The 23,460-nt window shown below is 41.4% G+C and overlaps 1 protein-coding gene across 1 annotated transcript; it reads left to right on the top strand.

The window, feature by feature from the left end:
* Nucleotides 1–1,054: 1,054 nt before the first annotated feature.
* On the top strand, nucleotides 1,055–11,400 carry LOC133449180 (zinc finger protein OZF-like). The gene is made up of 2 exons (XM_061728313.1): nucleotides 1,055–1,150; nucleotides 10,291–11,400. Exons 1-2 carry the CDS (start codon nucleotides 1,055–1,057, stop codon nucleotides 11,398–11,400), a joined length of 1,206 nt encoding a protein of 401 aa, XP_061584297.1.
* Nucleotides 11,401–23,460: the final 12,060 nt, after the last annotated feature.

The following is a 23,460-nucleotide window of genomic DNA, read 5'->3' as shown; positions in this document are numbered from 1 at the left end:
GTTACTTAGGTATGAGCACTGGGTGATGAAATTGGTAAAAAATCAGGGATACAATCTTATTAAAAAAAAAATAAAAAGACTTTATTTATTTTTAATTATTTCTCCAAACTCATTGAAGACGCCAATGGCTATAGCTCTAAACTGTGGCAACACATAAACAGATTAACCAATTCCAGTAGGCAAAAGCATCCTAAAATAAACCTTATTAAGGTTTGTAGTGAGCCCATTTACAGTAATGAGACCACTGCAAATGTTTTTAACCACCTTTTTATTGAGTCTGTAACAGAACTGTAAGTAATTTTAAAGCTATTAAGTCAAACTCTAAAGAAGTGAATCAGATTAATTCAGAGTCTTTTCATTGTGATTGTGAACATGAGTAACTCCATGTCAAAGGACATTCATAATCTACATGCTGTCTTAATCAAGAAGTATCTGAATTGTCTGCTGGAGCCAATTACTTATTTAGTAAACCTGTCAATAAAAACAAAATTATTCCCAGACAGCTGAAAAACTGCAATAATTGCTCCGGTCTACAAATCAGGAGACAAGGAGATAGCAAGTAACTATAGGCCTATTGCTCTCCTCCCTGTAATATCAAAAGTCCTGGAGGAAATTGTAGCTGAGCAATTGATGGAACATTTAGAGTCTAACCAATTACTTTATTCACAACAATTTGGATTTGGACACAAATATTCCACAGAAACAGCTAATTGCTATTTGTGGTTAGGTTTGTTTTTTTTGTTTTATTTGTTTGTTTTTCTCTTTTCATTGTTATTATTATTATTATTATTATTATTATTATTATATTAGATCATTTAATGTAAAGCTATAGATAACTAGATCCTGTCCTACATACTCCGGGTCAGTAGGTGGCGGTATGCACCATACAGTTGGTATTGCAATCTGCCAAAAAACACAAAGAAGAAGAAAGAACGTCATATCTGGTCAGTTTGGTTGTCACGTGTTTCCGGGCAGAGTTCTCACAGCGAAGGAGCCTCGTTTCATACAGACCATAGAAAGACGATTTTAGGTTGATTTGCTCGATTTTGGAAGAATGCAGGAGCAGAACCCAGATCCCGAGAAGGACCAGGACCAGGACTGTTCAGAGTCCACCAGCACCAAAACGGGCTTTTCCTCTGCTGGTCTGCAGGTCAGTGTTCGGGTCCACGTGGCCGCTCGTTCTCGGTTTTTGTATCTGTTAATGACGATCCAAACGCTTTATTTTTGTCTGTATCAGCGTGTTTGAACTAAACCACAGGTAACACAGACACGGGACTTTTTTACGATACAATAGGCCGTAAGGTGAACCGCAAAAAGTATTTCAGGAAGTGATTCCCGCTCCCACCTTTGAGGACGACACAATATAAAAAAGAGTCGGAGCTCTAACCCCTGCAAGAGTCACGTGATCGGTGACCGCAAAACGGTACTAGTTTCTTCTGAGCGGAGTAAGATTTTCGTCCGCGGGTCGAGGCGCGGTCGTCACGGGACTCTTGCGGGGTTTTGAACTCCTAACTTTTACTTGTAAAGTGAGCAGGAATCAATCTTTTTTTATAATGTAAAGATTGTGTAGTCCTCAAAAGTGTGATGAAATGATAATGGGCTTCACCTTATGGCCTACTAGTACGTATAAACGTTTCTGCGCTGTAATGTTTGTAAATGTGGCGGCGCGCAGACAAAGCAGTCCAGACCTTTTTGGTCCTTTAAAGTTGGACAGATATTTGTAGATTTCCACTTCTGCGGTCAATAACTCCCTAATAAAGAGACGTAACTAAATCTATTCTCATTAATTCCTAAAAATCGATTCATATGTCTAAAGGTTTATTAAAAAAAATGAATGAATAAATAAAAATGTCTCATTGTTACATTACAACTTTTGGTATTTCTTTGTTAATGCCCATAAAGCTATGAACACATTATAGTTTTCAGTTATAATTGCATAAATTGTCTATATTTCTTTGCTTTATAAACCGTTTTGGAGTTATATTTGCATAAAATGCTAAAAACCAGATTCTCATAAATGGGGAAAAAATAAAACCGATTTCATAGTTCCTCTGTTTCCTCCCTGGATCTGTTTGGTAATTCTGACCCACATGATGTTTCTGAAAGCAGTTCTATCAGCATCCTGGAAGGTGATTGGTCCTTACAGCATCATTAGCTGCCAATACTTGCTGTTGAATCTCAATATAATACTAGTATTAATATGTTGCATAACTACAGTTATATAATTCATGCAACAGCTCAAAAAGCAGTTTTAATAACACTAACCCGAATCAATATCGGATCGAATAAAAGTTTGATAATCGATTCTGAATCTTAAGAATCAAAATTGAATCGATTCTTGACATTTGAATCGATCCCCAGCCCTAGTCTTGTGTGCAGTAATCTTATTGACCACCGATATTCATGGGTTTCAGTCACGTGACATTTTTTGTTGTCAGCGCCATCTTGAGGACCGACCGAGGACCTTCACGTCGCGCAGCCAATATGACGTCTCACCTAATAACTCACTTAACTCCCGAAGAACAGCAACGGTATCTACAGAAAATTGACACTTTAGGTTTCGATCCGTATATAATAGCTAATCAATTACTGACTCAACTCCAGTCTGCCAAAAACCTGCCAGATTTGTCGTTTGCGGACATATATATCTACCTGGTCCACAATCCTTCTCCATACACCGGCGAAGCTCCAAGCCGTTTCCCAAATCCAACTCAGCCTGGATCATTTCTTGTGTCCTCTGCTTTTTCCCCACATCTCAGTAATGATCTGACATGCTGACATGTTTGCTGCATTTAACACCACACGCCGCTCATTCCACGCTGTTTGCTGTTTGATTGCGTCACCACACGCAGTTATTAAATGTTTTTTTCCCCACTTACAGGACCTTTTCTCTCCCTCCCGTCCGATGTTCCGGTGTTGTGCCAAAAAGTGATTGCCTGCCAGAATCTGATTTCTCCCCTGAAAATGGGTCTTTTTACCCGCCAAAAATTGATTGAAGGCCAAATACAGTTAATGAAAGGTTGTTTCTACCTAAATATGATTTGATCTCATTCTTGAGCTTTATAATATAAACACTAGAGCTCACAGGATTGCTTTTAACTCTTTTAAAGGACCATTACAACACAAAATAGGCATTTTCACCTGCCAAAAATTGATTGAAGGCCAAATACAGTTTGCAGTTGTTTCTGCCTAAATATGATTTGATCTCATTATTGAGCTTCATAATCTGAAAATCTGACGTTTTAGCGCTATCGTTCAACGGGCTGCTGTGCGCGCTCCCGCGGCCAGAAATAAGAAGAAATCAGATTCTGGCAGGCAATCACTTTTTGGCACAACACCGGGACCTATATAATAATAGGATATTATTTCTTTCTGCCACTTTATTGTGGTTTTTGTGGTGAAATGAGGAGGTATCATAGAGATAACTTCTCATTTCAACTAACTGGATCCCCATCATGACTGTTTCCTACAGCGCTTTCAACCGGCTTTCAACACGAGTGACAGGAAGAAAATAGAAGAACATTTAAATATCACAATATCCCAAGGCCCACTTAAAGCACTGGTAAAAGGTCAATCCCATTTTTTTAGACTTATTATTGTCGCATCCCACGGCACAACAGATAGACGGCATGTTGCAAGCTTTTTTATAATAGATCCAAGGTTGCAAGTCGGTCCTCAAGATGGCGCTGCGAGTACTGTGTGACGTCACATGATATCTGTGAATACAATAAGGATTTTTATTTAAACGACATCTCTGAATTACTGGCTGAACTCATGCCAAAATATGACCGGATCCTTATTGTTGGAGAATCTAACGTGCACGTGTGTTGCCCTGAAAAGCCAATGATTAAGGACTTGTTAAACTGAATTGACTCGTTTAACATTTTACAGGGGGTGTCTGAGCCCACTCAGCAACGTAGTCACACGCTGGACATAATTTTTGTTTTTGGTTGTCTGTTTTTAACTTGATAATTTGTGATGTAGTCTTCTGAGATCAAAAACCTGTGTTACATGTGTCGCGTACAAGCCCACCTCTGTAACCACTAGACTACCAACCCCCATAAACTACGTATATTATTTAATGTTGTTGATCATTTTCTCAATACCGTATTGGCCCGAATATAAGAGGGTGTTTTTTGCATTGAAATAAGACTGAAGAAATGGGGGTCGTCTTACATTCGGGGTCTAGACATTATACCCATCACACCGCTAGATGGCGCCAGATATCTTTAAAACCAATGCTGAACTTAACTCCGCAGGCCAAAGCGAATCCCTGTCACGAAGAATAAAAATAAAAATAGCAGTAGCACGAAGAAGAAAAATAAAAAATAGCAGTAAGAAAGAAAAGAGAAGAAAATAAGAGAAGAGTAGGAGAAAAGTGGGTGGAAGATCGGCAGGTTAACCGGCAGCTGAGAAGTTATGATGCAAACTTCGAGATGATTTTAATGAGGCAAAATAACATGCTTTTTCACTTGAATATGTTATAATCATTTGTTTCAGATGTACTGTAATTATCTTCAATTTTATTCAAAAAGTCTTTTTTCAAACTCCTGGGGCATATGAAAGGTTTCTTAAGTTTTTGTGGACATGGTGACTCATACTAGTGCTCATATTCTGCCACCTGTCTTTTACCCTTCAGTGTCTGTTCCTTGTTCTGCTGTTTTTTGACCAGTTTGAACTTGTGACGGTCATGTTTATATGGGATTATTGGTCATCTGAAGCCCCCTGGCTCCCCTACTGATCCTGTCCCACCTCGATTGTTTAAAGACATCATTTCTATTCTGGGACCATCAGTTCTTGCTCTTATTCATGGCAGACTGTTCTCAGGATTTAAACATGCAATAGTTCAACCACTGATTTAAAAAAAAAAAACTGGATTTGATCACACTGTCCTTTTAGATTATAGGTCTATTTCCAAGTTTCCTTTTCTCAAAGATTTTGGAGAAGGTTGTTTATGGTCAACTGAACAAAGTCATCTTTTCTTTAATGAAAAAAAGATAGTTATCACCACTCGGCTGGATTATTGTAACGCCTTGTACGTTGGTGTTAGTCAGTCCGGCCTGTGTCGTCTTCAGCCGGTGCAAAATGCTGCTGCACCGCTTTGAACAAGAACACGAAAGAGAGAGCACATTACTCCCGTTTTATCCTCACTGCACTGGCTGCCTGTCCATTTTAGAGTTCATTTTAAAATCCTTTTATTTGTTTTTCTATCTCTAAATGGTCTTGCCCTACCCTACCTCTCTGAGCTGCTACATTTACACTCTTCTTCTAGGTCACTCGGATCAGCTGACCAAGGTATAATATGACCCAGTCCTAATTTGCTAGTTTGCTGTTGTAGCCCCCAAATTGTGGAATGCGTTACCAGTAAATAACAGACAGTCCTCTTTCTTGGCAATTTTAAAATAATTTCTCAAGACCCACCTTTTGTGCCAGGGTTTTAACCCAGTATGAGATGTTGGCTTTAATTTCTTTTAATTTTTATCTTAATCTTTATATATTTATTTAATTCGTAACCTGTTAACCCCTAGGGATTTTGAAGGTGAATTTCGCCTAAACAAGCCTATCCATATTAAATCAAAAATATCCTCACAATTAAAAAGACAATATGCATAATATTGGTCTCAATGGATAGGTAAGAACTCACAGCATACATTTCCAGTGTCAGAAAAATGTGAATGTTCACATGCATGAGCAAATTGTGACAAGCCAAAGGAAAAAAAAAAAGAAATCTTTATCCTCGTCTAATTAGGGCCCGAGCACAGTGCGAATGCCCTATTGTATCTGTAGGAATTTTTTTTTTTCTTTATTAGGGCCCGAGCACTTACAGTGCGTAGGCCCTATTGTATCTGTAGGAATTTCTTTATTCTTTCTTCTGACGAAAGGAGGGCCTTTTTGCCCCCCTAAACGTGCCCCAAAAGTCACCAAATTTTGCACGCAAGCCAGGCCTGGCGAAAAATGTGATATTTATTGGTTTGTAATGGGCGTGGCAAGAAGGCTCAACAGCGCCCCCTAGAAAACTTTTCTCTGCCATAACTTTTGAATGTTTTGACATAAAGACTCGTGGGTGGTGTCATCAGACTCGGTATTGAGTACTTGACCTTCATTGTCATGAATTAGCCCCGCCCCTTCTTCTGATTGGTCAATATTTGATAGTCCCCGTTTTCTGGCATAACTTGAATGGAAAGTCGTGGGTGGTGTCATTTCTGATATGCTTATGGGGGGCGGTGGCCATGATTGCGAGGGCCCGTTCATCACTGCTTGCAACTTTAATTTTTCTTTGAGTTTGCACAGTGGAAAACACCATGAAAGCAATGCATCTATGCATAAACATACCACTGCCTGAATTCAGCAACTCCTTGACTACAACTGTTTTTTAAACTTTTTTTAATGTTTTAGAATTTGGGTCTTTTAGTGGTGTAAAGTTTATTTTATGTGCTTCATAAATGAAGTTGGCTTGACTTTTCTTCTTCTGGAAGGCCTGACCACATGGTTTGAAACCAGGGTTTTTCCTGGCTCAAATTGTGGCAGAGGTGGCACCATCCTGGTCATGCGCATACCGTATACCGTGCCTTCAACTGGCTCAAGCAAACACTTTTTACAAGATATTTTGTATTTTGGGAGTTCTAATATGATTACAAATTTATTTATTTGTTCTTTATTTCATTAATTGATAAAATAAAACAATTTAATATAAACATAAAAGTTCCTAAATTCTGAATGAAAGGGTGCAGAAAGAACAAGAATCTTATTTAATCTGCCCCTTTTTCCCAAGAAATCAATTTACAAAGAATGTAAATTATTTGAAATGTATGTTAAAAATATGACAATTGTCATGTTAAAGCATTATTTTATTAACATAAAAATATAAATACAAATAAAAGAACTCAATCTTACCAAAAAAAAAGTAAAAAAAAAAAAACTGCGAATGGAACAAGAGAAAATTTCACTGAAATGAGTGAAAATGGTTTTCTAGAACGAGTTACTTTTTAGGTGACCGTCTTATTTTAAATGTAATGATTTTTTTGGACTAGAAATAAAACATTTTGACTGGATATAAGACAAGTAGTCTTGGTAAGAGTTTTTGTAGGGTTTCAGACATTTACTGACAAATCTCGCAACCAGACAGAGAATATTTCAGCCTCCTATTTTTCCATCTGTAGATCCTCATGCTCCTTGTAGTCCAAGGCCTCCTGGTCTGGTCCATCGATGGTCTGGCCCTCCATGGTCCTGCTCTCGTCCATCATGGCCTCCTTACAACAGACATCCAAGTGCCTCTCCTTCAGTCTGCTGCGCAGAGGTGTCTTCACCTTGCATTAAAGGAGCTTGAGGCAGGATTGAGGTAGGATTTATGAAAAAAATTCGTATACTTTTTAAGTTTTCTAGTAATAATGTCAGATGAAGCGTTCCAAACCCAAAAGAATGAGCCCTCTAGTGTATCTCTCCGTTGCCTTGAACAGGCTGTGTGCTGCAAAATGTGCTGCAATTCGGGCCCAAATTTCCCGCGCTGTCCTGTGGATGTGACGTCACATGACGCTGCATGCACGTTCTCCCGTGTCGGCTTCGCTGTTGGCTGCAGTACCCCCGACGGCCGTCGTGGTGAAGGGTGACGCTATAGAGTCTAATTTCTTAAAAGGAGCCTCATGCTCCTTAAGTATTTTATTTTATTTATATATATTTATTTTGATACAGACATAAATAGTGATAGTTTCTGCTGCATGGGGTCACAGTACGTTTAGCATAAATAACAGACCATACCTTCCTCAGTAAGCCCGACCTAGGTAAATTTGTTCAGCCACCGTTTGTCAAACCCACTGGCTCTGTTTTTGAGAATATCTGTAAAGATGAATAAAAAGTGATGTTTAAATAACATACACGTTGGCTTTGCGTTGATATGCTCCTAATGACTTGGAAACTGACTAACGTTACCCTCGCCTCGCCAACTCGTCCTGCCCTGCACTCTGACTCTCGCTATCACCTTTCATGCATATTTGTGCACTACTTTCAGCCCTGACAAAATTGCAGCATCTCGTCGGTAACATGATTTATTACTTGTTAACTGCCTGTAACGTTAATTGTCTGCACCATTTCACCTACACTCTTGCTTCTCCTGGTCGCGAGGTCGCTTTTTAAAGTACCGTATCGGCCCGAATATAAGACGAATAAACAAGACGTGTTCGGATGCAAAATTAACAATATTTACCTGTTTGAACAGCCAGGGAAAACCAGGGCGCTGATTTTTAATACAACAAATAGCGGAAAACCGCGGAAAATAATTCTCGATTTCTTCTGGTGCACTGTCGTTGATACAGCTCCTCCACAGCAGCGTAATGCTGTAACTGCAGTCAAAATAACATCCATCCAGTCCAAAGCCTGCCAGAAAATAACAATGCAATTCAATTTTATTTATATAGCGTCTATTACAACAGTAAGTTGTCTCTAGGATCTTTCCAGAGACCCAGAACATGACCCCCGAGCAATTATTACATAAACATAAAATACACAATGGCAGGTAAAAAAAAAACATTGCTACCAACGCTACTACCTCTCATCCACACATACCCCTTTTCCACCAAACCGGTTCCAGGGCTGGTTCTGGGCCGGTGCTGGTTCACAACTCGTTCAACTTGCAAACCAGCTGAAAGCCGGTTTGCTTTTTCATAGCTTGGGGTGCCAAGGGGAGCCACGTCATTACGTCACTGCAAACGTCAGTTACGTCGCTGCGATTGCATTGGCGCCAGACAGAAAGACAGGTTGTTTCCTCCACAGACCACTGCTGCTGTATCCGTATTAATTTGTCTCTTGTTTGAAAATGTCACCGTCTTGCTTTTGCCGTTGGTCTTAACAACTCTGCCCCGTTTACGTAAGCAGTTCTTTCCTCAAGCCCAGCAAAGACTTGGTGCTACCTTGGAACTGGGTTTTCTGGCCTGGAGCCAAATTTTTTTTCAACATTTTTAACTAAATATGTTAAACATTAGTCCTCATAGATAGGGTTGTCCCGATCAGGATTTTTTAGCTCCCGATCCGATCCCGATCACTTGAGTTTGAGTATCTGCCGATCCCGATTTTTCCCGATCCGATCACTTTTTGGCTCCCGATACATTTCCGATACTTTTTCCCAATCAGATACATTTTGGCAAAGAATTAAGTAAAAAAGTAAAGTAAAAAAAAGTAAAGTAAATTAAGTAAAAAACTGTATTGTCCATTCTCTCCAACATGGACATATTTTTGTTTTTTCACTGACTGCATCATTGGATCAAAACAAAGCTTATCAGCTCTGGTGCCACAAAATGTAGAAACATGAAATTGTAAACTAAAACAAAAAGTTCAGAATAGTAAAATAACAAAAATAAATCAATTTCACTTCAAAAGGAGGTAGTTTACTTACGAGGTTTAAAAGTTGAATGACATCCAGTCAAACTCACAATCAATAAGAAAATGAAAATACATTTTGGCTTAACCGTAGTGCAGAATTCTCAACAGCATGAAATGAATAGCAGCAGATATTCATTGTGGCTGTTATAGTTTTCTGTCACTGTGTTGTGCTGATGTCACGCAGAGCGTAGGAACCAATTGTGGTTGTTCAGACACGGACCCTTTAGACCGTAACACCAGCCTGCAAAATAGCAGTCCGTCATCCCTGTGTTGTTACCGAGTCAATAAAGTGGACCAAAAGATGATTTACGAGTGACGGATAATCATTTACATAACACTACAGTCACTTTTCTCCGACAGCTTTTCTTTGTTTTTAAAACTTTCAGACCGTTTATCTGAGCGTAGCCTAGCTGCTGTTAGCTCTCTGTTAGCCACGCTTCCTTCCCCACCAGCACAAACGATTCTTCAGCCGCCGGCGCTGCCCAAAATCTTACAATAAACACACATCAACTGTCTGTATTGTTAAATGCAATTATAAAATGATTAAATAATTAATATATGTTAAAACATAGACACAGAGCAATAAGCAAACAAATAAGACGAACTGGCCTGGAGCTGCTGGAGCCGCTCTGAGCTGCAGCTGGGGCTCAGAGCAGAGCCGCCCGGCTCTTCTGGCCGCTGCGCCGACTCCGCGCTCCCAGCGCTACCGGGTCGCGGAGTCGGAAACCAGCCGGCCGAGCCATAACAGTATGTCCCGATACTTTTTTGGCCGATCCCGATCTTTTGAAAATGACGTGATCGGGACAACACTACTCATAGATTGTCTCACATGAAAGAACCTGAGGCAGCACTTGATTGAAACTGAAAAGGCTTTTGATAATGCATTCAAGATAATGTAAGTGATCTTCTCTGTTACAGAATCATAACGGAAGACCCAAAAGACACTGCTGCGATGATTGCGAGCAAGTCTTCACCACTTCATCAAACCTGAAGATCCATAAGAAAACTCACACTGGGGACAAGCCTTACAGCTGTGATCAGTGTGGTACGGCTTTTGCCCGACAACTTTACCTAAAGCAACACCAACGTATTCACACTGGAGAAAAGCCTTACAGATGTGATCAGTGTGGAGCGGCTTTTGCCCAGCAAAATGCTCTAACGAGTCACCAACGTATTCACACTGGAGACAAGCCTTACAGATGTGATCAGTGTGGAGCGGCTTTTGCCCAGCAAAGTGCTCTAACGAGTCACCAACGTATTCACACTGGAGACAAGCCTTACAGATGTGATCAGTGTGGAGCGGCTTTTGCCCAACAAGGTCCTCTAAAGCAACACCAACGTATTCACACTGGAGACAAGCCTTTCATATGTGATCAGTGTGGAAAGGCTTTTGCCCGACAAGGTCATCTAAAGCAACACCAACGTACTCACACTGGAGAAAAGCCTTACAGCTGTGATCAGTGTGGAGCGGCTTTTGCCCAGCAAAGTGGTCTAACGAGTCACCAACGTATTCACACCGGAGACAAGCCTTACAGATGTGATCAGTGTGGAACGGCTTTTGCCCTAAAAGGTCACCTAAAGCAACACCAACGTATTCACACTGGAGACAAGCCTTACAGATGTGATCAGTGTGGAGCGGCTTTTGCCCAGCAAAATGCTCTAACGAGTCACCAACGTTTTCACACTGGAGACAAGCCTTACAGATGTGATCAGTGTGGAGCGGCTTTTGCCCAGAAAAATGCTCTAACGAATCATCAACGTATTCACACTGGAGACAAGCCTTACGGATGTGATCAGTGTGGAGCGGCTTTTGCCCAGAAAAATGCTCTAACGAATCATCAACGTATTCACACTGGAGACAAGCCTTACGGATGTGATCAGTGTGGAGCGGCTTTTGCCCAGAAAAGTGCTCTAACGAGACACCAACGTAGTCACACTGGAGACAAGCCTTACAGATGTGATCAGTGTGGAGCAGCTTTTACCACATCAAGTAATCTAAGGAGTCACCAACGTATTCACACTGGATAAAAAGTGTACATTTGTGATCAGTGCTGATATCTATTTTGAGAGTTCAGTTAAAATGCACCAATTTATTTTAGTTAATTTAGCTTGAAAGAAATAATTCTGGTGGTTAGATTGTGGGAAAGATTTTGAATATTTTTTAAAAAGCAGCAGATTCTTACAGCTGTAAGAGCTGTTCAGTTATAACCAGATTTAGAAAATGAAGTACAAGAATTCAATTCAAAAGTCTTTATTTTGAACATGATGGTAGTGTAAGTAACAGACATGCTTTAAACATAGACCCTCTTTATTATATGTTACGTTTTACACAAAGGTGAGAAAGCCTGATAGACATTAGTTTAGTTATTCTGAGAGAAATACATATGAGGGTATGATTCTGTTAAATACTGCTTTACATTAGCCTTTTTCTTCTTTGTAATTAATGGGTTTTTTTTCTGTTTTTCTTGAAATGTTTACTTTTCGGTTAAGTTTCCCAGAGTTTTTGTCATTGGTCTGCATTTAAAAATGAATTTAAATAAATCAGTTCTTAACTTTGTCTGGATTTTCACCAAGATTCACTGTGGGCACAACAGACTTTTGCTCTTGATGACTTACATCTGGGGTGCAATCCAATATTATGACATAGTATTTTCAATCTTTGATTTCTGACACCATTCTGTCAACTATTTGATCACTGACACGGGCTATCAACTCATTTTGAATCGTTTTACCCAGGTATGTGATGTTCTCTGCTGCACTGTCGATGCTTCTCAGGACCTCTCAACACAGGATCAAATTAAGATACCAGTTCAACTTCTTTAAGAAAGTTCCCATTGTTGGCCTTGTGCAATGTGTCAAAAGATCCCCTCAGAGCCAGGTTCCTTAATGCCAGTGAGTGGATAATACTAACTAAGCATGTGAGAACATTTCTCCAGCGATTTGTTGTTTTTTTTTTTTTTTTCTGCTTCGTGGGGCCCATTTCAGTTTCATCAATGTTTATTCCCTTTCAAACACACAAACTAAATTCCTTCCATTTCACCATGTTACTATGATCTTCAGGATTTTTTTTTTTTTTTAACTTCTGCACACATATTGACCGGGTTTCCCAGATCCGACCTCTTAAGGATTTAAGAGAGTTTCAACTAAGAAGGTACCCTAAGATACGGTTGTTTCCCAGATGACTTCTTTTTTTTTTTTTTTTTTTTTTTTTTTTTTTTATAATTTAATTGATCTTTTTATAGGAAACAACATACAATGAAAACATGGAAATCTGTAGTCAAACACACGCATTATACATTGTCTCCTTTTTTTTTTTTTAAACACACAAAACCTAACTAAGGAACAGAGTCTCTGTAGCGTTAAATAATAAATAAACAGATGAGCAAGAAATGATCAAAGGAGGAAAGTAATGTATGAGCAAAAATGCATACAAAAAACAAATGCAGTGGTGAATGTAGATGCCCATAAGTGATATCCCATTAACTGGAAATAAATAAAACATAAAAAAAAACAAATTAAGGAGATGAAAAGAAAATTAAGGGAGAGGGGGGTCAGTCGGTGGGTAGAGTCTTCAACGCGGTAAAGTGGTCTATGAAAGATTGCCATTTGCGAACGAATTTAGCTGCGTTGCCTTTTACAGAGTATCTCACCTTCTCCAATTTAAGAAAAAACATAACATCACTAAGCCAAATAGAAATAGACGGGGACTTGGGGGATTTCCATAGAAGTAAGATACGACGTCTTGCTAAAAGGGATGTGAAAGCCAATACTTCTGACTGTGTGGGGCTGATATGTGAGGAGTCAACAGTGAGTCCGAATATTGCTAAGAGAGGGGCCATAACTTTTTTACCCAGAACTTTAGACATGATCACAGAATAATCACTCCAAAATTTCTGTAACCTAGGACAGGAGAAAAACATATGACTTAAATTGCATGGAGAACCCTGGCATCTGTCGCATAGGTCTGCAACATTCGGATATATTTCCAATAATCGGGATTTTGATAGGTGGGCTCTATGCAGCACCTTAAATTGAATGAGTTCAAATCTAGCGCAAGGCGTGCTAGATCGTATGCTACGGATAGCTTTATCCCACAGCTCCCCTGTGAAGTCAAGGCCCAACTCTCGTCCCCAACCCTCCCAAGCTTTATCTACAGAATTATCATCAAATGTCATACACAGTGCATATATCTTAGATATCAGAGACTTTTGACTGAGTTTCATAGTTAGAAGATCATCCCACGGTTGGTTAGCAGGAAGGGAAGGGAAGCATGGAAACAGAGCAGAGGCGCAGTGTCGAAGCTGGAAGTAGCGAAACAAATGGGAGGCAGGCAAATTGAACTTTGACCTCAGATCTGAAAATGTGGAAAAGATACCATCCTTATATAGATCCCTGAAGTGCTTAATGCCCCGGTTGTACCAAATCATAAAAGTGGTGTCTATTAGTGATGGAGGGAACAGATGATTCTTAGTAACAGGTGTATAGATGGATGGAGAAGCAAATTTAAAGTGGCGCCTAAACTGTGACCAAATCTTAAGGGAGGAAAGCACCACAGGGCTATTTGTAAACTTAGAGGGATTCAATGGTAAAGAGGAGGAGAGTAGGGCTGTTACAGAGGATGAAGAGAGTGACTGAGCCTCCAATCTGCACCATAATAACTCAGGAGACTGAAGCCAATAAATTAGTTTGTGAATATGCGCTGACCAATAGTAAAGCATAAAGTTTGGTAGTGCTAGACCCCCATTAAATTTAAATTTTTGGAGAAGCGAATACCTCACTCTGGGTGTCTTACCGGCCCATAAAAAGTTGGAAACAATTTGGTCAAGTGATTTAAAAAAAGATTTTGGTAGAAATAAAGGAGTGCATTGGAACAAAAAAAGAAATTTAGGCAATACAGTCATTTTCACTGTGTTAATTCTTCCTATCAGTGACAATGGTAGGGAGTTCCACCTCTGTAAGTCCGCCTTCACTCGAGTTACCAGTGAGGAAAAATTAGCGGTGAAAAGAGAGGGCAGAGTGCGGGTCACATTAATCCCTAAGTATCTAAAGCCTGACGGGCTGAGTTTAAAGGGGATATCAGATTGTTTGAGTTGTAAAGCAGAGGAGTTTATGGGGAAGCATTCACACTTGTGAAGATTGACCTTATAGCCGGAGAAGGATCCATAATTCTTCAACAGAGATAATATTGGTGCGATGCTGGTTAAAGGGTCAGATACATATAAAAGGAGGTCGTCTGCATAAAGTAACAATTTAAGTTCCACATTGGACCTAGAGACTCCGCGAAATAGAGGAAGAGTTCTTAAAGCAATTGAAAGTGGTTCGACGGATAGAGCGAATAGCAAAGGGGAGAGAGGGCAGCCCTGTCTCGTGCCACGTGATAATGTAAAATAAGTGGAGTAGTTGTCATTGGTGTGAATGCTGGCCTGAGGGGAAGTGTAAAGAAGTCTAATCCACGATATAAACCTGTGTCCAAATCCGAATTTATGAAGTGTTGCAAAAAGATAGTTACATTCGACATGATCAAAAGCTTTCTCAGCATCAATTGCGATAACAACTTCAGGGAGTGGAGAAGAATCTTTAGAGAGAATCACATTAAGAAGTGTACGAACATTATAGAAGAGCTGGCGTCCCTTGATGAAACCATTCTGCTCCTCAGATATGATGCTAGGAAGGATCTTATCAAGACGAATTGCTAGTGCTTTGGCTAAAATTTTGACATCTACATTCAGTAAAGACAAGGGCCTATAAGAAGTGCATGATTCAGGGTCCTTGTCCTTCTTCAAAAGGAGGGCAATAGACGCCTGCATTAAAGAGGGAGGCAATGAGCCATGATCAAGGGACTCATTGTACATTGAAAGTAAAAGGGGGGCTAATTTGTCTTTGAATTTTTTGAAAAACTCAGCTCCGAACCCATCGGGACCAGGGGCCTTGTTGCTTTGCGTAGCTTCAATGGCGGCAGCAATTTCTTGCAAGCTGAAAGGAGCATCGAGGCCATTAGCCACATCCAAATTAATAGTAGGGACAGTGATATTATCAAGAAAGGAGGTCATTTCTGCTGTGTCAAGTGGAGATTCTGACTCATAGAGAGAGGAGTAGTATGATTTAAAAATTGTGTTGATGGCGATTGGATCGGTGGTAAGTGTGCCATTAGAATCTCTAATGCTGGGAATCAGTCTCGACGTTGCTAGCCTTTTTAATTGGTGAGCCAATAACCTGCTTGGTTTATCGCCGTGTTCATAATAGTTGGCATGAGCGCGTAATAGGAGCCGTTCAGAATCAGCTGTCGCTATAAGATCGAATTTTGACTGCAAATCAAGCCGTTGTTTCAGTAAACTCGGACTCGGGTTAACTGAGTTTAGTCTGTCTGTGTCCTGAATTTTAGATGTGAGCTCCTGTAATTTAGCCCTGCGGATTTTACTGGCGTATGCTGAATAAGAGATAATCTGTCCTCGCAAATATGCTTTGAGTGATTCCCATACTAGCGAAAAACTGGTAGAATCTGTTTTGTTTAATGCAATGAAATCATCTATTGAAGCAGATATAGAAACATTAAATGCATCGTCGGATAAAAGCAATGGATTAAACCTCCAGGGAGAAGAAAAACGGGGGCGCTCAGACCATGTTATATTCAAAGTTAGAGGGGCGTGATCCGAAATAACAATTGGGTGGTATACGACAGAAGTAACTTTGGGGAGAAGAGAGCCATCAACAAAAAAATAGTCAATACGTGAATATGACTGATGTACTTGTGAAAAAAAAGAGAATTCCTTATCTCCAGGATGTGAGACCCTCCACGGATCAACAAGCCCGTTCTTGACTGTAAAATCGGTAATAGATTTTGACATAGAGGATTGAGTCAGAAAGTATGAGGATTCGAACGGTCCAAAGAAGGATTAATAACACAATTCAGATCACCGCCCAGTATTGTAATATGCGTATTTAAGAAAGGGAGGTTGCCAAACAGCCTATCCGTAAAATTGGGGTCATCAAAATTAGGGGCATATATATTCACCAACAATACAGGGTTACAGTATAGAGTGCCCGCAACAATAAGATATCTACCATTCTTATCGGATATTGTCCTGGAGACGGAGAAATTGACTCTTTTGTTGATCAAAATTGCTACTCCTCTAGACCTAGAATCAAAATTTGAATGAAAAATATCACCCACCCAAGCTCGTTTGAGTCTGAAATGATCTTTATTTCGCAAATGAGTTTCCTGAAGGAAAGCTATGTCAGTGTCCAAGCGTTTCAAATGTGAAAAAATCTTTGATCGCTTAATTGGATTATTCACACCTTTCACATTCCAGCTAGTGAATGTAATGTTTGATCCAGTATCAGGCTTGCGCAGATTACGATCGTTCATAGGCATTCTCTGAGAGAAAATAAGACCGACTCACCCACCACCAGAGGAGATATAAGGAAAAGAGGTAAAAGGGAAAACCAAAACAAACAAAACTCAGGAGTATATACATACCTACAGAGACTAAAAGCCAACATCCCATAACCCCCGCCCACCCACCCAGCGCACATTAGATGATCCCATCCCCAAATGATGGAAACAGCCGTGCTGGCTTCAAAGGAAGCCATTCTCGAAAAGAGATGCTTTCGACTATAAAGCTAAATACAAAAACAAAAACAAAATTAGCTCCTGCAGAGTTAAAACCTTAAAAAAAAATTAAATAAAATATGAGGCATATGAAACCATCAATCTGAGCCATTCTGACGATCGCTGTCTTGTCAGGGTAACAACAAACGTAAATTAAAGAGATCTTGGGCCTATAGAACAATGATATAAATATATGCACTCACACACCCACACAGACACGCACACAATTTAAGCAAAGACAGGGGTGCGTGCATATTTTCTTATCAAGGCATCATACCAGAGAAATGATTAGGCCTTCAATTTTAAACGGTGTTGTTCCCATTGATAGTTAGAAGAGAAAAGAAAAAAAAATTAATAAATAAATAAAAAATAAAAAATTACGACATAAAGTCCCATTTTCTGAATTGACTCAGTCACTCACCCCGGGCCAGAGTCCCGCACGGACATCAAGCTGGATAAATCGTCCCAGAAAACTAGCTGGTAGTCACTTTTTTTATTTTCCTGATGAATGCCAGGGCTTCATCTGGCGACGTGAAGTCACGTTGCTGGCCATCATGGGTTACACGCAGCCGGGCGGGATACAGCAATCCATACCGGACTCCTTCAATCTCCCACAGCTGACGGCGCACGTCATTAAAGGCAGCGCGCGCCCGCGCTGTCTTGGCAGTGTGGTCCGGGAACACGGAGATGGTCATATCCCGGACTTTGATCCGCTGCCGCTCTCTCGCCTTTCTCAGGATGTCAGCGCAGTCTGTGTAATAATGGAGCCTAGCCACTATTGCGCGGGGCCGCTCCCCGGGCTTCGGTCTCGGCATGAGGGTGCGGTGGGCTCTGTCCACCACCGGCTCAGCGTCGAGGGAGAAGGCTTCCGCCAATAGCCTGGAAACACCGGCTGCAGATGAAGAGTCAGGATCCTCCTCCGGGACGCCAATAATCCGTACGTTCTGCCGACGAGACCTTGACTCCAAATCCTCGCATCTGTCCTCCAGCCTCACATATTCTTTCGACAAGTGATCCACTTTTTTCTGGAGAGCAACGATGTCGTCTGAGCAGCTTGAGACAGACAGCTCCATCCCAGCGACCGTGGTCGCGAGACCCGCGACGTCCGCCTTCATGGATGAAATACTGCCAGAAAGATCGGCTTTAAGAGAAAGCAGCTCGGACTTAATGGACGTTAAATTCTCGGTAAGTGCTGCCTGAAGCTCTGACCGAAATATAGCTGCAACATCATTGCGGAGAGCGGAGAGGAGTTCGGTTTTAAGCCGGCTGAACTCCGCAGCTGGAGCCTGCGCAGCGCAGGTGCTCTCCGGAGGAGGAGGATCACCGCGGGGCGAGGAGACAGCATGAGCAGCAGGCCGCGGGTTAGCTGGAGGGTTATTCCCCGCTTTGATGGACTTTGGAGGCATTTCCGTGGTAAGTTGTCGAAGTAACCGCGTTGAAAATAATTTAGTTAAAACCAAAGCCGTGGGAGTGATGCAAAAAGTGCCTATAAATGTTGAATTAAAATTAACTCTGCAGGAGCTCCGCTAATCACGTCTCACCCCATGTACAGCTAAGCCGGAAGCCCCCAGATGACTTCTTAACACCGTCCTTTAGTTTCGCTCTTTCAGAAGCTCTTTGGAGGAGCTGTCCGGTTCTGAAACCAAATCAATCGATGCCAGGCAAATCGATCACCGATCACTATCAGCGCATTTTTACACGCAGCACTGCTACCTAACGCACTAATTCCCTGCTGCCTATGCGTTGTGTGTTATAATGAAAAACTAAGATGACAAATATACTTTAATGACCCTTTTTCATGATGAAAACAAGACTGGAACTAAATAAGTAGTCTTGGTAAGAGAATAATGAGGAAATGTATTGTTTTTATTAAATGTGAAAGATGGACGAAAGGAGAAATTAACTTAACGATCATTCAGCATATAGGACCACATTGTATCCTCCTGACTAATAAAACAGAATCCTTCACCTCAAAAAAATATTCAGAAGTTTATTTAGCTGCTTGACCTTTTTCACTATTAAGCAGAATCTTGCATTCATCAACATTGTATTTGCGGATGTGTGGAGACACGCAGCGGGTGTGGAGACCAGTGTTTGGACTAGCGCGTTATTTAGTAACGGGTTACAGTAACGCAGTTAGTTTTGCGGTAACTAATACTCTAACGCATTACTTTTTAAATTCAGTCACACAGTTACCGCTACCAAACGGTGCGTTACTCCGTTATTTCTGGCTACAGTGAAGCTTTTTTTTCCCCGCACGCGGAGACCGGAGGAAACGTAGTGTGTGTGCGTTCAAAAACATGAGCGGTCAAGAGCCAAGAGAAAGGCGAGTTTCACAACGTGGAATTACAGTAATCCCTGGTTTTTCGCAGGGATTATGTTCCAAAAAGAACCCGTGATAAGTGAAATTCTTTTTACAACTATTATAGAAGGCTTCAAATTGCGGAGATCAGCACACTGCTCTTCTGAGCCGCTGCATCTCCACTTTGCAGCGTCTTTTTCTCCTAAAGCCGTGGTGCAGGTGTGTTTTTTCGAGAGAAGAAAATAGTTATGGGTCGTTGTTTTCGCTCTTTTTTTTTCTTCTGGGCAAAAAGATTCTTATAAATCGACATGCCACCATTGGTTATATTTGAGACTGTAATGAACGATTCATCAGAGGCTCCTGTTCTTCAGCTGCTGCTGAAGCTCATTGGCCCTTCTCACAGGGATTCAAGTTCTCTGTCTCTAGACGGATTTCCGTCAATTCGAAAATTAGGAGGAAAAAAAAAAAGAGAACAGAAAAACATTTTTTTATCATGTTAAACCTGAATTATGGTTCTGCGTTAAATCGACGCAGCACCTACGCCGTAGCCTACGGCGTAAGGTACGCGGCGAGGCGCACTGTCCCGCGTACCTTACGCCGTAGGCTCTGCGTTGGTGTAACGCGGAACCATAAACCAGCCTTTAGGCATTAAACTGACGCAGAGTCTTGGTATTAGCCAATCAGAAATAGGAGAGCGTGTTGGATCAAGGGGGTAGTCTGGGGGAGCAGTCGCCCCGTCGCCCTCCTCCCCCCGCGGCCGATGGCCCCGCGCTGCGGCCCGGCCCGCCGCGCGGGGCCATCGTCGTCGGGCGGGGGTTTTCGCGGGGCGGTCTCCGGCGCCGCGCGGAAGGCGGACCAGTGGGGGGGATCGGGTACGGCGGTCGGCGGCGGCGACTCTGGACGCGCGCCGGGCTATTCTCGCGGATCTCCCCAGCTGCGGCGCCCGTCGGGGACCCGTTAACGCGGGCCCCCGGCGGGTCGCCTCTCGGGTTGCCACCTTTCAGAAATAGAAATAAAGAACCTGTGATTTCAGCAGCGCAGGAGCCAAAAAAGAGACATCCCCAAAATTTATAAACGGCATAGAAATGTATTTATTTTATATAAAAAAAGTAAATGCTTTGATTTAAAGTGCTTTAATAACATTGAACTTGCACGACTGTACAGACAGACAACTATATAGCAACTGAAATAGCCTATGCTCCTATAGTAAATATAAATATAGCTACAGGTGAAGGTCGGAACATTAGAATATGGTGTAAAAGTTTTTATTTATTTATTTCATTAATTCAATTTAAAAGGTGAAACTAATATATTACATAGTCTCAAAACATGCAAAGCAAGACATGTTAATTTTTATGTTTGAATTGTTTATTGATTTCATAAAATATTCAAATTTTTTGAGATTTTTTATTTGGGGTTTTCATAAACTGTGAGCCATAATCACCAAAATTATAACAAATAAAGGCTTGAAATATCTTACTTTTGAAGCCTTGCCAAATGCAGTGACATCAGAGCAGCTGGTCAACTGGATGAAGAAGTGCAGATTACCAGGTAGACTCAGATCTAGGAGAACAGGCCTAAGGCTTTAATGAGAGGACTGCACGAATTGATGTGGACTATAAATTAAAAGCAAACTGACAATAATAAAACTGCTCAAAATCACCTTCCTTCAATAAAATGCTATTGGTCTCGAGTAATTAAATAGTGTTGGTTAAAGTCTTCTTACACCTTAAATGCTGTATTAGAAAACAGAAGGGCTAAAACAGCATTTAACTTTTTTACTTGAAACCTTTGGGAAGCAACCGCACGGCAGAAAAGGGGCCATTCTTAAAGGGGACCTATTATGGCATCTACTACCTATTTTGAACAGGCCTTGAGTGTCTTAAAAACAAGCTTTTGATTGTTTTTGCTAAATAAATGAGAAATTCAGCCTCTGAGCCATGTCTGCAGCATCCCAGTCTATGATATGATAATGAGGCATGTGCTGATTGGCTGCCTGAATGACGCGAAAAAATGGCGGAAGCTCCGGCCAGCGGAGTTGGTTGTGGGCGTGGTTTCACGCATCGGAGGCCAACTGATGTAAATCTGCTCCCGTTGTTATGTAACGACGGGAGCAGAATCTTATTGGCTCGTAGATCCACATCACACTGGACGGCTCATCCGGGCGGCTGTACAGACACTGCAGAATTTGGTTGCTTTCCTCCTGTGAGTTGGCAGGCTGAGGGGAGACCACTTTATATATGTTAAAGCAAGAGAAAACCTGTTTTTCATAATAGGTGCAGTGCATAGATGGCGGGGGAATATGAACTGGACTGAAAAAAATTTTTCAGTCAAAAATATTTTTTTTGCTTTAATCCCTGAGCCTTCTCAGCTTGTTGCTAAGCAACCAACGTTATTGACACAGGAAGTGAAGAAGCGAGGAGACTGTTTAGAATGCAGAACATGATGCAAATCCATACAGTACCTGCTGAAATGAAGGCTAGAGGGCCATTAAATGGGAGCATTTAAAATAATGTTTTTATTTAAAGTAACTAAAAAGTTACTTTTCATAGTAACGCATTACTTTTTGGTCTAAGTAACTGATGTTACTTTTTAATGAAGTAACTAGTAACGGTAACTGGTTACTATTTTTCAGTAACTAGCACAACACTGGTGGAGACACGCAGCGCTGCTCCTCAATGCACTAATTCCCAGTCATCACACATATAGGTGCCGTCGGGCACAGCGCAGGAGGATCGGTGTCACGGCTGCCGCACTCCGTGACACCGACACCTTGCTCAGTCCAGTGCTGTCCCCCACCACCTCCAGGAAGCTCCCCACTGCGTAAAAACGCAGTGCAGCCAGTAACTGGATCTCCGGGCTCAGGGCCAAATTGCCCCGGGTTTCCCTCCGGATATGTGGAGACACCAATGTGATGATGCGTTGTATCTCAGCCCGTGGAAGCTGGTACCTCATCTGGACAGCCCGGTCCGACAGCACGTCCAGGGGATTGAAATGCTGACGCACCAATGTGATCATATAAACCGTTCTGCTTCGCGCACGGCGACGCGGTTGATTTGCAGCGAGAATATGCTGTATAGCAGCCATGGTATCTCACACGTGTGATAAATGATAGTCATGATGATTGTTTTATTTGTGCGTAATGCATAAAGCATATACAGGAACACACTTGTTATTCCTTTTTTCTTTTTTTTCCCCCTTTGCTGTCACCAATGAATGCTAAACAATATAAATCTAAAGTATAAAATAGATCAAAATTTGTGCGGTGTGCATTGTTTTAATATCTCATTGCTTGGTGTGATATTGATTTGCCTGACACGCCTGGATCTGTGAGTCTTTGTTCACTAAGAAGGTAAAGGTAACTGTAAAGACTGGGTCAGCAGCATCTTACATTTCCTTCTTAATGAAAGAGATTCTTAAGCTAAGAGCGACTCTGGGAAATGCGTTTTTCTTTCACAGTGTTGTGATCGAATTCAATCACCCCGGGTTCTTTAATTGAGCTGGAAAAGGTAAATAAAAAGACACAAGACTGGGATAGAATTAAAGTAGGCCTCATGAGGGAGATCGGCAGAGCAGAGCCCCTGCAGCCTGCTTGGTCAATCGTCACGCCAGATCTGCCGGTCTCTCTCTTGAGAAAGTTTTATTACACTTGAGAAAGGGGGTGGCTTGGGGCCCCCCTTAGTTTATTGCTGGGGGCCTCTCTTATCTCGTGCCTGTTACAGCATGGTACTCTCAGTGAAAGTCAGAGATGCACCTTAGTTTCACATACAGAAACATTTAGTTAATCAGCACATGCAGTTTACATATTCAGTTTGATTTTAAACTATTCTTTATATAATCAATCATAACAATATCCCCCTTTTGATCTCTAATCAGAGATCACCCTATGTATCTTCTTTCTTCTTTATTGTTCCTCTTCAGGAGTCAGAGGTAGACTACTCTGATCACCCGGTGGACCCTGCTCAGGGGATTATTCTGCCCCTCTCTTGAGAGCTAAGGTCTGATGTCCGCTCCTGCACCAGATCCAGCGGATCTGGGGTCCTAATCTTCATGGGGGGGTCCGGTGTTGCCCACTGCGATTGTTGACACCACGTGTCACCTTTCCTGTGGAGTCGGATGACGTGGGAGGTCCGTTCTGGGTCCTGTCCACCTTGGCTCCGACCACTGTCTCCTGATG

This window comes from Cololabis saira, chromosome 8 (assembly GCF_033807715.1).
Source record: "Cololabis saira isolate AMF1-May2022 chromosome 8, fColSai1.1, whole genome shotgun sequence".
Lineage (NCBI taxonomy): Eukaryota > Metazoa > Chordata > Actinopteri > Beloniformes > Belonidae > Cololabis > Cololabis saira.
Note: the sequence above shows the minus strand (reverse complement) of the source record. Positions and strands in the feature narration are given on the sequence as shown.

Coding starts and splice junctions, on each gene's coding strand:
- LOC133449180 (XM_061728313.1), top strand. CDS start 1,055: ATGCAGGAGCAGAACCCAGATCCCGAGAAGGACCAGGACCAGGACTGT. Junction 1,151..10,290: donor TTTCCTCTGCTGGTCTGCAG/GTCAGTGTTCGG, acceptor TCTCTGTTACAG/AATCATAACGGAAGACCCAA.